At 45.3% G+C, this 16472-nt stretch overlaps 1 protein-coding gene across 20 annotated transcripts in view; it reads right to left on the reverse strand.

Moving 5' to 3' along the window:
• Positions 1-5410: 5410 nt before the first annotated feature.
• The window catches only part of LOC119659620 (casein kinase I), a 291255-nt gene continuing 280193 nt past the window's right edge, over positions 5411-16472 (reverse strand). For 19 of the 20 annotated variants that reach the window (XM_038067801.1, XM_038067807.1, XM_038067799.1 and 16 more), the window contains 2 exons: positions 13584-13690; positions 5411-6367 (listed from right to left, as the gene is read on the reverse strand). In XM_038067801.1, the coding sequence (XP_037923729.1) occupies positions 6316-6367; positions 13584-13690 (159 nt within the window). In that variant the 3' untranslated portion in view covers positions 5411-6315. Of the gene's footprint in view, positions 6368-13583; positions 13691-14459; positions 14705-16472 lie in introns of those variants that run through there. The other variant, XR_005250359.1, reaches the window with a different exon arrangement.

A 16472-nucleotide genomic window follows, 5' to 3' on the forward strand; every position in this document is an offset into this window, starting at 1 on the left:
TTCTCCCCGCCATTTGCAGAATTCGTTTCCCTCTGGAGTCTGTGTGAGGCATGCCCCATTCAAGTGAATTATCATTGAAGTCACCCCCGACCAGGATCCGCCCATCTGTGCCTAAGAGAGCGTCCCCCAAAGCATTAAGCCTCCGTCGAAAACCCGGCACCTTCTCATTTGGCCCAAGATAGACACTAAAAAACGTTATCCCTGAACATCGAATCCACCGAATCCATCCGTCCCTCGCCTTGGATAAGAAGCCTAAGGAGGGTGCCGTCCTGAACCCGAATGGCAGCGGTACGTGATATGTCAGGGTGCCATGAAACTGGGTCCTTGTTTTGATACTGCTCACTGATGAGTACTAAATCAGCTTTGGTCCCCACAGCGAACTGTGCTAGCAACCCATGAGCGGTTGCACTCCGGTGCATATTGATTTGTAGAATGCGAATCATGTTGACCGCGTCCTAACTCTTTCCAATTCTGCTCTGAGAACTGGACACCGCCCTAAGCCCGCAGTGTGCACAACGTTCTCATTAGACGCGCCACGGTCCCTGCATAGTACGCAGCTTTCCTTTTCATTGCAAGAGTTCGCTTTATGGCCTACCTGACCGCATTTACGGCATGTTGCCCTTCCGTTAGGTCCCCGACAAGTTGCAGATGTGTGTCCATAATCCAAACATCTTTAACATTTGGTTGGGGCGGCTCGGATTCGTATCCAACACAATACCCAACCAATTCTTCTTTTTGCGCTGTTGAGAAGCCTCCTCGCGGATTGCTCGGCAACTTTCGCCACAATGAATTTTTGGCCTCGGGAGTTCGCAGAAGTGATACCAATCCGGACATTGGTTACCTCCGGACATTCGCGTTTAATGGCCTTTGCTACCTCGTTCTTTTCTGTGAGGCAGTCAAGGTCTCGGATTTCCAAAGAACACGTGGGTTCCAGGCTGGAAAAAAAGTTTTTCTCCCAGGAGCCCTTTGATTGCTTCACAGAACTTAACTTTATTTATTATCTTCGAGCTTGTTTGACTAGCGCTCCACCACTTTTCGATTAACGGATGGAAGACACTCCTGCTCCGTTATCTTCGGGTTTAATTTTGTAACGGATTTCACTGAGGACTTCGTCTCGGTGCTTTTTCTTTTGGTGCTCCGTCCTTCGTGTACGCCTTAATTTTAGGCAGAGGTTTTTCTGTTGGCGCGACGTGTTGTTTTCTTCTATTCCTCTTCGCCTTCTTCTTTTGAGCCCTGGAGAGAACCTGACTGAAGTTTCATTCAGATATCCCTCCCTCCTTTCATTTTTTCCCCAGTTCGCTCTGCAAGGGGCTGTCTGCGATCCGTTTGGTACTCGTAGTGTTCTCGTCGAGAAGCGTGATTGTTTCGGCTTCCTGCAGATTTTCTCGTACTCTCCATCTCCGCCATTAATATGGAATTCTATCCAGGAGCTCCTCCAGTTCCATTAGCCTGTTTTTCACCCCCTTGCCGACGTTTTTCTGGAGGAACGCCGCAAATCGCATGCGCTTCACAACTGCCGCACATTTCTTAATAAGCCTTTCCTCTTCAGCTTGCGCCAGAGTAGTCGACAGCCTTCCCAATCGGCTTATATTCGTTTCGGCAGTTTCTACTGTGCCTCTTGCCGCAATTATAGCACTGTGTTGTACTATCTGGGTTCCTGTCTCCGTTGCAGGTGCCGCATCACTTTGCGAGTCCTTCTCTCCGTCTACGCGTCCCGATGTCCCGTCGGGTATTTCAGCCCTTGTTGCATCCTTCTCTGGGCGCTGAGGCGAGAGGCGCATTTTCGTGCTACGAATAAACGCAGCCAGCTCACTCTCCACTTCCACTATCTCCTCGTTTGATTTGTTTTTGTTCGCCATTTAAATTGTTTACCAGCGCATCGTGTGCAAGCGAACGGGCTGCAATAGTCAGGAATGGGTATACCCTCGGAGACAAAGCACCTACCCCAGTTTCCTGAGGCCTAAACTACGACAAACTAATCCCGGAACTCACGGACGGATCAAAGCTCGCTTGGGGAATGCGGTCTACCAATATCGGTTCAATGCACACTACCCGGCCAAGGTTCCGAAGGGGCTGACTCCTGATACACGCCACAACAACCACCTTGGCAGACTAGACTCACATCACCCCATCGACGTCGATAAGGAGTTGTCGACGGCTCCGGGGACTCAAACTGTGTCCCAGCGTGTATCCGTCAGTAGCAGTTCGCTCTTCACCGAGAAACTTTCCCGAGGGTACTTCCTAGGACGCAGGTATTATGTCAGCTAGGGGGTCAGAACTACTTGTCCGGGAACCTCGAGGACGCCACTTCCCGTAAACATGGGCTGACCATCAAAAAGTGTAACAGGTCTCCTTCTCAGAACCTATCCAACCGAAAAATCTGAAAAAATCGCAGTGGTGCATCTCTACGAAATGCAAGCCTCAAAATACATTCGATTCCCATATCTGCACAAATAAATTTAATAGTAGTATATTTCCACATTTTAGAAATTTACCCGGCAACACCCCTTATGTCCATAACAGAGGTACATGGCTTGGATATAAGGGATAATATAATGCACAATCTTGTCAAGTTTGAACAAAATCCAACTATTATTAACAAAGTTATAGGGGGTGAAACTTTGCCATTTTTTGTGAATTGCGTGCATTCTACCACGTGTATGACGTCATCATCACATATCAATTCGTCAATACGACAACGATGTAAGTTCATATGAACGCCTGAGATGGAGCGATGGCGTATGTCAGGACGCCAGACAACTTTTAGGAATATCGAATTGGTGGACCTCGGCCCAAAACCAGCGATTTACCAACATACCCGTGCATGTACACAGGAAAGACACCTCGGAGGAGACACCGGGTGAAACGCATACCGAGGTTTCCGAAGAAGTCTCGAAAGTCATAGAGGCGGAAAGGACTGAATCAACCAGGGAAGTAGACCTGCTGCCCAGTGAAGAGCAGAAGCTTGACGACCTAGACCGAGGACCCCTAGGGCTCAGGGTGGACAGCGACGCGCAGGAAAGCGCCATGTCGGAGGAGAAGGGCAATACTCTGACAGCGGAGAAGACTTTCACCATGCGAAAGCTGCATCTGCGGTAATTGCAAGGGCAAGTTCCAAGGAGAACATTGGAATAGTGCTGGTTCAGGAGCCCTGGGTGTACCGGGGCAGATTCGCGGTCTGCAAGAGGGAAGCATGCATGTAATTTGGGATTCCGCTTGTGAAAAACCAAGAGCTTACATAATTTTTAAGCGTAATTTAAAATACATATGCTGCTTCTCAGAACTCATTTCCCGGGGTCCTACCCCTCGGCGGCAGGCGACAATAATCTGCCTGACACCCCCACAACGAATAAAAGGGGAAGGAAAGAGAGCTGGAAACTAGCAAAAGAGGTATGCTCAGAAGCTAGGCTAAGATGGGCAGTGGGAACCTTTCAACCAATGAAATCTCCCGGAGCAGATGGCATTTTCCCTGCACTTATCCAGAGAGGCCTAGGAATTATCCTAGAGTCTCTTCTGAGGGTGGTAAGGGGGAGCATAGCACTGGGATACATACCAAGGGCATGGAGACGGGCAAAAGTAGTCTTTATTCCGAAAGCGGGTAAAAAGGATCCTTTTCACCCTAAATCGTTCAGACCAATTTGCCTAACATCGTTCGTACTCAAAACGGTGGAGAAGGTCATAGGCAACTATAGTAGAACTAACGTTCTAAAGTGTAATCCCTTATATCACTGTCAACACACTTACCGGGCAGGACAGTCAACTGAAACTGCTCTGTATCAGCTGACAGATGTACTACGGGATGCCATAGAAACAAAAGAAATAGCACTGTGTGCGTTTTTGGATATCGAAGGAGCATTCGACAACACGTCGCACACAGAGATACAAGATATCCTGAGCCGCAAGGAGTGGGAAACATCCTGGCATTCTGGACGGGTAAAATGCTAGAAAGCAGGCAAACAGAAGTACCGACAGGTACACATTCTATTGTCATAAACACTACTCAAGGCTGTCCACAGCGCGGGGTACTATCGCCGTTTATGTAGAGTATGGTAGGGGACGAACTCCTGGACGTGCTAACAAATACTGGAATACAAGTCCAGGGTTACGCGGACGACACTGTTTTAATCTGTAGGGGCAAATATAAAGATACCCTACGTGATAGAATTCAAACTGGACTAAGGATTACTAGTGCCTGGTGCCGGAAGGTGGTGAGACTGTAGATCAATCTAACCAAAATCACCATACCATTCACTAGGAGACGTAGACTTGATCATGGAGCGGTAATTTGGGCAGAAAAAAAAACCGAACTCAGCACACAAGTCAGGGAATTACAAGAACTCCAAAGACTGGCTTGCGTGTATATCAGTGGGGCAATGAGGACATGCCCAACGGCATCCCTGGAGCTCCTTCTGGAATTAACCCCTCTCCATTCGCACATACAGATAAAGGCAAGGAGGGCAATATTCAAGATGGCCGGGAGGGGCGGGGAGCTGTCTCAAATGAAAGAAGATTGATATTCTTTCTAGGCGATATACTGAATTACTGATACCAAAGGATAACATGACAACGAGGTTTCACTTTGATAAGAAATTTGAAACACGTTGGAGTAACAAAAGGAACAAGGAAAATGTACACTAGCATATTGCAGGCGGAAATATACGTCATAGACAGATGTGCGTCCTTTAATCTCCAAAGGAACTACAAGGAGCTGAACATAGCTATTCTCAATGACAGCCTAGCAGCGATCAAGGCACTTAGGTTCAACTAGAGAGACTGAATACACTCGGCTCGTCCCAAAGGGCTGGATACTCTGGGTTCCAGGTCATGTTGGGTTGGAAGGAAATGAGGCAACAGAGGAACTAGCCAAGAAGGGAGCAGGGACGCCCTTACACGGGCCAGAACCCTTCTGTGGAATCGGAAACGGTTTCATGGCTACGACACTAAGAAATGAAGAGAAACGGTTGAGGGTACTGTACTGAGCGGTTCTACCAGGGATGGAGTAGTCCAGGGTGCTTATTGGGGGATACGAACCCAAGTGCACAAAGGACTGTTCAAACCTCACCAAAAAGAACCTCCGAATCAGTGGGAATTCTCACTGGTCACTGTCGGCTAAACTATCAGCTAAGGAGGCTCTGGGAGAACACTACCAGATGCAAAGTTGAAAGATCTGGAAGTAGGGAACAGACTAAAGTTCCTGACGGTTATAGGCTTGCCTGAGATACTATGATTAATTGGTACAGTATAACCAGTAAAAGGGGCACAATAGTTCTTGAAGGACGCGGTGCGACTTTCCCTTAACAGAATAATAATAAAACCGGGGTGTCTGGAATTCCTTACTAAGGCAGGCCTAGACCGGAGACTGTTGGGTGCGCCGTTGGTGATGACGAAGATTACAAATAAAACAAACCAATTGAATATTTTTTTTGATTTTAATAAGTCTTCCTTTTGCGATTTTTTATTTCCTTTTCAACTTTCATTGTTTTTTTAGATTTGTTTGATGCTTAAAAAGGATATTACATTCTGCTTAAGAGCGTTTTGTTTTGTTTACATGTTTCCACGTTCAATTTCAACACGTGCTTCGTCCTTGTTCGATTAGTTCACTTTATCTGTTTTCCTCTGATAATACAATAAAATATACGACATATTTCTTTGCAGGTTTATAATAGTTTGACAAAATACGCCAATAAATTAACAGAAACCACGATGACAAGAATTCCAAATATTTCTTTTGCGGGAATCTGACGAGGAAAGAAGATTAGGGTCGTTGGTTTTCTTTTCCCCGGCGAGGAAATTACTCGCCTCATTCAAGGAGTCTCAATAGATCTGATTTCGTTTTCTAGCAATGCAATAAAATTTATGTTTATACTGTGAGTGGGTAATGAGCATAATTTTCGTTTCAAACTATTTTTTAATTTGTTTTGAAATTTTATTTTATTCTTTTTATACTTTATTTATAATGTTTGTTTCTTTGTTGTTTTTTAATATATTCTCATCAGTTTACTTTTTGTTTCATCATCAGTTAAACTTATATGGTAGGTAATTATAATTAATTATTTCATAATACAATAGCAATTAATTAATTAATATAATAGATAATAATTATATAATAAATTACAACGGAAGTGTCGGTGTATTGTTTGTAGTTGGTGTGGGCGTCAGCAGCGACGCGGATGGATAACGCAACGTATGTTGTGATGTTGCCTGTACATAATCCTGGCTGGGATTATTTAGAACACTATCCCGTGAATTTGAATGTGACGTGGCACGAAGCAATGTTACAGCTTCACGTTCTGGACTACATTGTACACCGTCTAGTCATTTTTGGCGTGATGATTTCTTCTTCTTTCGTTTAAAGAAACAACAACATCTGAAAAGGTAATAAAAAGTGATTTAGAAATGTTATGTTCACTAGGGTAAGGTGATAACGAAATTGATTTTAAGATTAGACTATCAGAGAGTAGACCTAGGTATAATAAACAGTTCAGGAAAAAGTTCGTTGCATTTTCCTTTCAAAATTCAAACTAACTTTTCTTCCGTTTTAAATATATATAGGGTTGGGGAAAAAGGAATGTCGTATTTTGTCAATAGATGGCGACACTTAAACATATCTTGTGTTGTACTTATCGCATCGGGTCATACTATACGACGATTTAAAGACGACAATCTGTGCTACAAGTGTCTCTTTGACAGTGTTGTGATCGTACGTTTCAGTCCTAAGTTATAGCGTGTCAAAGATGGAGTCCACCAAGCAAGAAATTCGTCATATTTTACGCCTGACAAGTAAAAATCCAACGAAGGTGGGCGAAAAAATTTGTGAAGTTTATGGCCCCGATCTTCTTCTTTCTTCTTTTTCTTCAGCCTTTGTCCCGTTCACAAGTGGGGTCGGCTAGTCGTGATCGGCTTCGCCATTTGGCTCTATCGAATGCCTGATCTGGGTGCAATCTCGAGGCTTTCAAATCCCCATCCAGCGTATCAAGCCACCGTTGCTTAGGTCTGCCTTTTGGTCGTTTACCATCGACTTCGATGTTCAGACCAATCTTGGCAAGTGAATTCTCGTTTGCACGAACTGCATGACCATACCATCGAAGACGCCTCTCGCAACTTTTCCACGATCGGTGCAACCCCATAACGATCGCGAAAATCCTCATTTCGGATGTGATCTAAACGTGTGACGCCACTAGTCCAACGTAACATCTTCGTCTCCATTACCGCGAGACGCCGTTCATTGTCTTTTATGGTCGGCCAACACTCAGAACCATAGAAAGCGACTGGACGGACAACATTGCGGTAAATTTTAGATTTGAGACGTTCGTTGATACGTCGATCACAAAGGACACCAGTTGTGGAACTTCATCCAGGTTGCGTTAATGCGTGAAGCAATTTCATAACGCAGTTCTTCATTGGCTGATAGCGTTGACCCGAGGTATTTAAATCGCTCAGTTCTGGGCAGATCACTGCTGCTGACAGTGATTGTGCCTGTTTCATGGGGATCGGTCGTCAAAAATTCAGTTTTGTTTAAATTCAATCTGAGACCGTGTTGCATGAGGCGATCATTCCATTTTTGAACAAGTTGCTCGAGATCATTTTTGCTATCAGATGCTAGGAAAACATCATCTGCATAAAGCAGTGTGTAGGGCGCTGGACGTTGGATATCCCGTGTGACGGTGTCCATAACAAGGACAAAGAGGAGTGGTGAGAGGGCACTTCCTTGATGAACACCAACAGAGACACGAAGCGGTTTTGATACACCCCCCATACTTCGAACTTTACTTTTCGGATTGTGATAGAGCAATTGAACCCAGCGCACGAGTTCTTCTGGCACGAAGTGTTGTCGTAAAGCATACCAGATGAGTTCGCGTGGTACACGGGCGATGCTTCTCACGGTGTTTCTCCATGAGTAATCGCGCAGCGTGTATTGCGTCAGTAGTTCCGCAGTTCTTGACAAATCCGGCTTGATTCACGGTTATTTCAACGATTTCGCGAATACGGTTGTCAAGAATGCGTTCAAAAATCTTCATGGTATGGGAAAGTAACCGGATCGGACGGTAATTGGAACATTCTGCTGGGCTACCTTTCTTTTTCCATATTGGAACAGTGGTACTTTCTTGCCAGTCAGATGGTGTTCTTCCTTCCTGAATAACCCGGTTAAAGAATTCACTGAGCCACAGTCTTGGGTCCCAGCTCTTCGCTTTCCAGAGCTCAGATGCAATGTCGTCAGGTCCTGTTGCTTTCCCCGATTTCATTTGTTTTATTGCCTCCTCGACTTCAGTTGCGCTGACTGGTGGAACTGCTCCAAATGTCGGCAATGATTGTGGAAGTGGAGGATGAGCAAATTCTTCAGTTGAAATCTGCTCGAAGTATTCTCACCATCTATCCGTTGCGGCTCGACGGTTGGTAAGCAAAGTACCGTTCTTGTCATTAACACAACAGAAATGTTCGATATCCTGTGTGCGTTCATCACGGCTTTTAGCAAGTCGATAAAGATCTCTCTCGCCATCCCGAGTGTCCAGTTTATCGTAAAGATTTTTGAAATGGTTTGCTCGGGTGACAGCGATCGCTTTCTTTGCTTCCCGGTTGGCATTCTTATAAATTTGCGAATTAGCAGGTGTTTTATCGTCGAGAAATTTGTGGTAGAGGCGTTTCTTTTCACGGACCTTCATTTCAACATCATCATTCCAAAGTCAAGTATCTCGGTCGATGTACCGCTTACCCGGCTTGGTGACCCCGAGGGTTGCAGAGGCCGCTTTGTGGATCGTGTCTTTCATTTGGTTCCATGATTCTTCCACATTCGTAATGGTTGGCAATCGTATGAGTGAGACCGTTTCTTCTTTCTTCTCACCAAATCGCCACCATTTAATGCGCGGCGGGCCAGTGCGTTCCTCACGTTGTTTTATCGGTGGCTTAATTCGCAGGACGGCAATCAACGGCCGATGTTGAGGTGCGATGGTCTCATAGGTAACGACTTTGCAATCAGTGACAGTGGTAAAATGTTGGCGTCTTATGAGAATATAGTCGATTTGCGTTTTATTGTTCCCACTATAAAATGTGGGAAGATGAGACAATCGTTTGATGAACCATGTATTCATAAGTACAAGGTCATGGGTGTCCGCAAAATCGATTATACGCTCGCCACCTTCATTGCGTGCTCCGAACCCCTTCAAACCCCCCCATCAGGTCAACCTGTCTGTGGTGCATACGCGGTGAAGAAGTGAATAGTGCGATCAGCTGATATAATGGTGAGCTTCATCAGCCGATCATCAAATCGTTCGACTTCTTTAATGGCATCACGGAAACCCTCTGAGATGGCAATGCCAACACCATATTGAGTGTGTGAGTTACCAAAATAGAGAAGTTTGTAGCCATTTTTACCGCGTTCGCGTTCAATGTCGCAGCTTTTGGCACCAGACCATCGGGTTTCTTGCAGAGCGCAGATGTCAATGCGCCTTTTCCGAAGGGCTCTTGCGAGTTCCTCCGTCTTTCCAGTTAGGGTACCAACATTTAGCGTGCAGACACGTATTTGTTTTGTTCGTTGTGTGCGGAGTAATTTGCTTACGTCCTGACGCCGTCCATGCGTCAAGAACCCTTGCCCATTTCTCGACAGGACCAGGCCCCGATACTGTAACGATTCGCACAGCACAGCGTCGGTTCGATCGATTTCGATCTGGTGTAGTGGATGTCGAAGATACACCCCGTACTGGTAAGCCAATCGTCGTAGAAACCGATAAAATCGTCGAAATCATTGACCAGGAACTGGGTATAGACCGAAAAACCGTTTGGAACCATTTGCAGAATATTGGATTCCAAAAAAAGCTGGATGTTTGGATGCAACAAGAGTTGACGCAAAAAAATCTCCTGGACCGAATCAACGCTTGCGATGCACTGCTGAATTGGAACAAATTCGGCCCATTTTTGAAGCGGATGGTGACTGGTGATGAAAAGTGGATCACGTACGACAACATCAAGCGAGAAAGATCGTGGTCGAAGCGCGGCGAGCCGGCCCAAACCATCGCCAAGCCGGGATTGACGGCCAGGAAGATTTTGCTGTGTGTTTCGTGGGATTGGAAGGGAATCATCCACTATGAGCTGCTCAACTATGGCCAGGCCCTGCTTTCGGACCTCTACTGTGAGCAACTCGACCATTTGAAGCAGGCGATTGACCAGAAGCGGGCAGAATTGCTCAATAGGAATGGTGTTGTGTTCCGCCAGGACAACGCTCGGCCGCCTGACCCGCGAGAAGCTACGGGAGCTCGGATGGAATGTCCTATTGCACCTACCGTATAGTCCGGACCTGGCACCAAGTGATTACCATTTCTTCCGGTCCATGCAAAACGCTCTTGGTGCTACTAAGATGGCCTCAAAAGAGGCTTGCGAAGAGTGCCTGAGTTTTTTGCAAATAAGGAGGGAGGGTTTTATAAGAGGGGATAGTGAAGTTGTCTTCTAAATGGCAACAAGTTTGCGAACAAAACGGCGCATATTTGACTTAAATCAGATAATTCTAAGTATGTTAAATAAAGCCTCAAATTTCGATCACAAACACAGTTCTTTTTCTTCAACCCAATATATGGTTGTCTTTACTCTTCGTGAGGTATAGCGCGAATTGCACTTCGCTTTCCGACAGCTCCCAAGACGCCCGCACTTTCTCTACAGTTCTGCGCCAAATGTCCTTGGCGCGACTTACACGTCGGCCGTCTTAGAAGAGTGGGTTCCATAACACAGCGTAGCCAGCAATGCAATTGTTACCCCTGTTTAGTGACCTATGTAGTATGCCAACATAAACCCCTGGGGCATGGCCTACAGACGGCTTATGCAGAAGTTGCAGGGTCAAAGGTGCCTCAGGTTACGTGTCCACGGCTGCTATAAAAAATTGTAACCACGCTCTTTCCTCACCCTACGGGAAGTCCAATATGGGGTGGAGGTGATACCTCGCGTTACCAAGGAGGAACTCCGGGAGGTCCACGGAAGGATCAAGGCACCGGGTTTGGATAGCATGCCTAATAAAGCGATGGTTCGTAAATACCTTCGAAGCGTGCATGGCGGAAAGCGTATTTCCTCCACAATGGAAAAGGCAAAAACTGGTGTTGTTGTTACTTGGCTAAGCTAATCGAGAGTTACCTGTCGGACAGAGTTCTCTGGCAGGGAACAGACGACGGACCCAATGAATACATCATTACAGCGGGGGTACCACAAGGTTCGGTGTTGGGCCCTTTGCTCTGGAACATGATGTATAACGGGGTGCTTTTGCTTCCCGTAGCCGTAGAGGAGGCCACTTTGGTCAATTTTGCAAATGACCTGCCCATAGTGATCGTTACAAAACTCCCGGAGGATGTGGAGGTTTACGCCACCACTACGGCCCTTGCCAGGTTACTGCCGAACGTAGGTGGGCCAAAACAGTGTAGCAGGCTGCTGATAGCTGAGGTCGTGCGGTCCATATTGTTGAACGCATCGCCTGTGTGGACGGAGGCTTTGGACAACGTACAGAATTCTGCCTATCGTTTGATTGCACTTAGGGAATGCAGCGCATTTCTAACTAGTTCGAATGATGCGGTGTTCGTAATCGCAGGGATGGTCCTTATTGACCTATTAACGAAAGAGATGCGATACCTGTAAGGACGGAGGCAGGTGCCTCGCAGATCACCGATGAACGATAAGAGAGGAGTCGCATAGACTCTGGCAACGACGGTGGGATGAGTCGTCGAAGGGTCGGTGGACATACAAGCTTACTCCTGATATTAGGAAATGGCTTGACGACACGGGGAGGTGAACTGTCACCTCACGCAGTTTCTCACTGGACACGGTTGTTGCTACCGATCGAAATATCAACTCTATCCTCACAACCATCGAAGTAATGTACGATGGATAAGGTAAAATTGCAACAAATTATTAAAGTTTACCACACTGAGACGTTAGCAACAATGATCCCCCTAACGCTCTAGTCCAGGGACTATCATTGATGAGGATCGGGAGACCGACTTTAATCTTAAAACCGCCTTTTCTTTCATATCGCACTTTGTAGTGTCCGCGGCTTTATGACACGAGTGGTATTTCATAAGCATAATGCAATGCAATAGGGTGAAGTTGTCGTGCCTCACGCAAATCCCACTGTGCACGCGAATCTTCGCGTTCGTGTTTATTTTTCAGGATCCAGTGCAGACCCATGCATTGGAAAGAACACGTGACGTTTTGTACAATGAGACGTGAGATCGAAATGTTCGAAGAACCTTCCCCCCCAACCCCATATTCCCGAGCTTTGTTAGGACAGAGGCGTGCAAGCACGTGCCGACAAAACACTTCGATGGAGCTTCAATGTTTGTGGGCGAATTTCACAGTCAATTTGGCCATCGTTTTAGGTTTTTGGGATAGCTCTCCCCTCTTAGTCGTCTTCAACGACTCAGGACGATCTTTTGGCAATCGCCCAATGTCATTTTGTCGAAAATTCCGACCCTGCCTTCCATATCGTTCGGCGAGTCGACAATCGAGTCAAAACCAGCGGTAAAGTACCTCGGGCTGACTCTTGACTCAAAGATGAGCAGATCAAAGCAGTAGCAAACAAGGCTGCAACTGGAGTTCCGGCGTTAAGTAGGCTGATGGCAAACATTGGGGGTCCTACGTCTACCAGGTGACGTCTCCTGATGAGTTCAACGCAGCCTGTCCTGCTCTACGCCGCATAGGTATGGGCTGACGCTCTCCGCAAGGAGGTATATCGTAAACGTCTCGCGCAAGTACAGAGACGCGGAGCTTTGCGGGTGGCGTCTGTGTACCGCACTGTCTCTGAACCGGCCGTGATTGCCCTTTTTGCTAAGGAGCATCAAACCATATACAAGCGCAAGGGAGATGAGCCCAGGGAGATTGTTGCTCGTGAAGGACGGCAACGCACTCTAGACGAGTGGCAGTTCTCTTGGCAAAATGAAACTAGATGCAGATGGACTGCGCGGCTCATCGGCAACTTAGGTCGGTGTTGCTTCAATAGGAAGCATGGTGAGACTGATTATTTCCTTACCCAATTTTTAAGTGGACATGGAGTCTTACCTGCACAAGATTGTAAAGGCGCGATCTCCGAATTGTGTTTTGCAATGGAGTTGTGGACGACGCCAATCACACTTTTTTTTCTTGTGGAAGGTGCAATGCGGTTCGTCAGCAGCTCTATTCAAACACAGGGGTTCTCTCTCCGGACAACATTGTCGAAGAGATACTGAGGAGTACTGACAGGTGGAGTCTGCCCATGACGTTCGGGTTTTTCTCGTTGCTAAGAAGATAGAGCTCGACCGGTGGAAGAGCCGGATGGCAGGAGATTTCTTGAACTGACCGTTCCTTTCCTCCTGACCCCTTTCATTGGTGAAAAGAATTCCCTGATTTGAAGGCTCCTCAAGACGAGAGAGTTCGAGGACTAGCCCAAAGTAATGTGACAAACTGTCCCAGGTTAGCTCTCTGACGATGGGGAGGTGTTTAGTTGCCAGTCCGACGACGTATCGAACCGGGAGTCCAACAATGTGTGCGTAAGTGCATTCACCTACCCTACCCCAAAAAAAAATCTCATTTTGTCATTATATTATAACTTAATTAGCATTAACCACTAAAACACTTACTTCGTTTCGTCCACAAGTTCCACCTCAGGCTGCTGTGTTATAGGTGTGTTCGAATGTCCAGCGGTCGGGTCGTCCGCATTCAATTCACCATTAGTTGAGCTCACAACCTGAAATTGATGTGAAGAAGGATAAAAACATTTATTAGCTGAGAATGATATTCAGTTTCCATTTCAAAATAAATGAAAAAAATCGCATATTAGCATTTGTATGATGGATGAATAAATAAAAATGTATCTTGGAGAAGTATCTCCAGATGAGCGTTTCTGAATGGGCGAAAAACCATATAGTCGACTGGTCAGATAATATAGAGAAGCTGTGAATATAATCATCTAAAAAACATGAACGGTACATATGAAGAACCTAACAACAAGTAAACTGAAAGTAACGTTGTGATGTACACAGACTATGAAGACGAAAAAAACCTATCAAGCTTCTTCAGCCATATTGTAAATTTGAATAGAAAATATCTGCATGTTTCCATGACCCAATTTCTTTACGAAATATTTTCTAGTTACTGGATAAATTTACGAACTACAAGAAAGTGTTAGAGTGTTAAAGCTGGAACTAACCTTCATGAGAAATGTTCTACTACACACACAGGAACTTCTGTGCAGGGGATGAAAAATGGTGTTTCTAAGGAACATTACTAACATTACATAGAAAAATAAATAAGCCTTAGTTACCGACAGCCACAATTTGCACGAACGAAAAAGCTGAATCTAAAGTTGCTTGAAGAAGACTTGAGTTGAAATTTTAGGTAATTTGAAGTTGATGTCCTTTCTCTCCTTCAAGCAATTCTAGTTTACACCAAGTTTCTAACATATTCAATGGAAAACAATGCTTACAACATCACAGACAACGAACAGAATACAATACCTTGAAATCAATAGCTCTCTTTCGATTAATTTACATAATATAGTTTGCTTATACTATGACTTAAAGAAAGTAATTAAAAAGAAAAAAAAGTTGAGGAGGAAGGCTCGAAAAGGAAACCTAAACAATAGTCTAATGTTTGTTTGTTGATGTGCCTATTTTTTCGACTTGAAAACATGAATATATTTTGGTACCGACTTTCTATCCTCATCAGGATCATCTACATCAGAGGTATCGTCGTGTACTATCTGTAATTGTATTAAAATATTTTTATCTTTATTAACAGTGACACAACTGATCTCAGAACTGGCCCAAGTACATGCTTCCCCTATGAAGATGTTATGATGTATCGCTTCCCTGCTGATATATGAATATTAGTCAAGTGAGATAGAAAGTGCCACGATTTTCGACACACTCAAAGCAGGCATTGGATTTGAATAAAATGTGGTTGGTTGCATATTAATGTTGATCATGCAGACGTCTTTTTGATAACATATGAATTCTCTTTCAACTATGGAAAAAGATTTGAATTGTTTTGTAGAATCTTGAAGTAATAATTTCTTTGTTTAGGAATTAAGACGGTCAAGGGGTAGTATAGGTCCCAGGGCGAAATGTGGATTGGTACCCACGATGGAGCATAAAACCTGGGAAACACCTGCTGAACCAACACCAATAGCTCTACTACCAAACCCTATCTCCACCTCCACGTGGTGACCGCTGGGAACTCTTTTTTAACGAAAAAGCTGCAGACGGAGAAGGATGAAGGCGAGTCTCCCGCGCCTAAAAACCGGAAAAAATGGATCAACTCGTCCTCCAGATTGGGGGTTGGGTAAGGCTGACTCGGATCACAATTTCATTGGCATAGTGCTCCGAGCTTGAATTACGACACTACCTACAATCCCCTCTGACAATCAGATGGGAGTGAATACCGAAGCCATTCACAACACAGTTCTCCGCAATATCTATAAGGACGAAATGGATGCCGCAATAACCGCAGTCAACAGAGATCCTGGAGATGAAGCATCAACAGATGATCTTCATAACCACCTGAAGAACGTTATCATTGATACGGCCACAAACATACTTAGCCCCAGCTGCGAGAAAAGCCGGAACGACTGGTTTGACGATAAATGTAAGCTAGCAATGGAACGGGAGAATGCTGAATACCAAGTAATGTTGCATTCTTAAAGAACGCGGGCACGCGTAGAGACTTATCACAAACTCCGTCGAGCGGAGAAGTGACTTTACAGAAGGAAAACAGAAGCCTGGGAGAACCAACAGGTCTATGAACTAGAAAAGTACAGGGAGTAACCACACCAGGCGCGGAAGTTTTACCAACAAGTCAGCAGGATGAAGAATTATACAGTTCGATGCTTATTCTGCCGAGATAAAGAGGGAAATCTGATTTCCGGCAGAATGGCATATTGGAGCGATGGGTTGAATATTTCGATGAACTGCTCAACAACCAAAATATCGGCGAGTTGGAGGTCCTACCAACTGAAGACGACGGACAAATGCTGCGCCCATCAAGTATAGAAGAAACAGTCCGTGCAATTCAACGGCTTAAAAACCATAAATCGCCAGGGGCCGATGGAATTACACCCGAAATGGTCAAATATGGAGGCGGCCAATTACACCAAGTGGTTCGCAGTGCAGAAATTATAGAGGTATCACGTTGTTGAGTACCATCTATGAGATATTCTCCGCTATCTTGCTAGGCCGAATAACCCCATACGCTCAGAACATCATTGGCCCATACCAAGGAGGCAAATCAGCAGCAGATTAGATTTTTTCTCTGTGGTAAGCGATAGAAAAACCGTTGAAATATGGGCATCAGTTCCACCATCTTTTCATCGACTTTAAAGCCGCCTATGATAGCATAGCCAGGGTAAAACTGTACACGGCCATGAGAGAATTCGGTATCCCAACGAAATTGATAAGACTGACGAGGCTGACCCTCACCAATGTGCGAGCCCAGATAAAAGCAGCAGGATCATTCTCAAGACCATTCGACAT

Source organism: Hermetia illucens, chromosome 6 (assembly GCF_905115235.1).
Source record: "Hermetia illucens chromosome 6, iHerIll2.2.curated.20191125, whole genome shotgun sequence".
Lineage (NCBI taxonomy): Eukaryota > Metazoa > Arthropoda > Insecta > Diptera > Stratiomyidae > Hermetia > Hermetia illucens.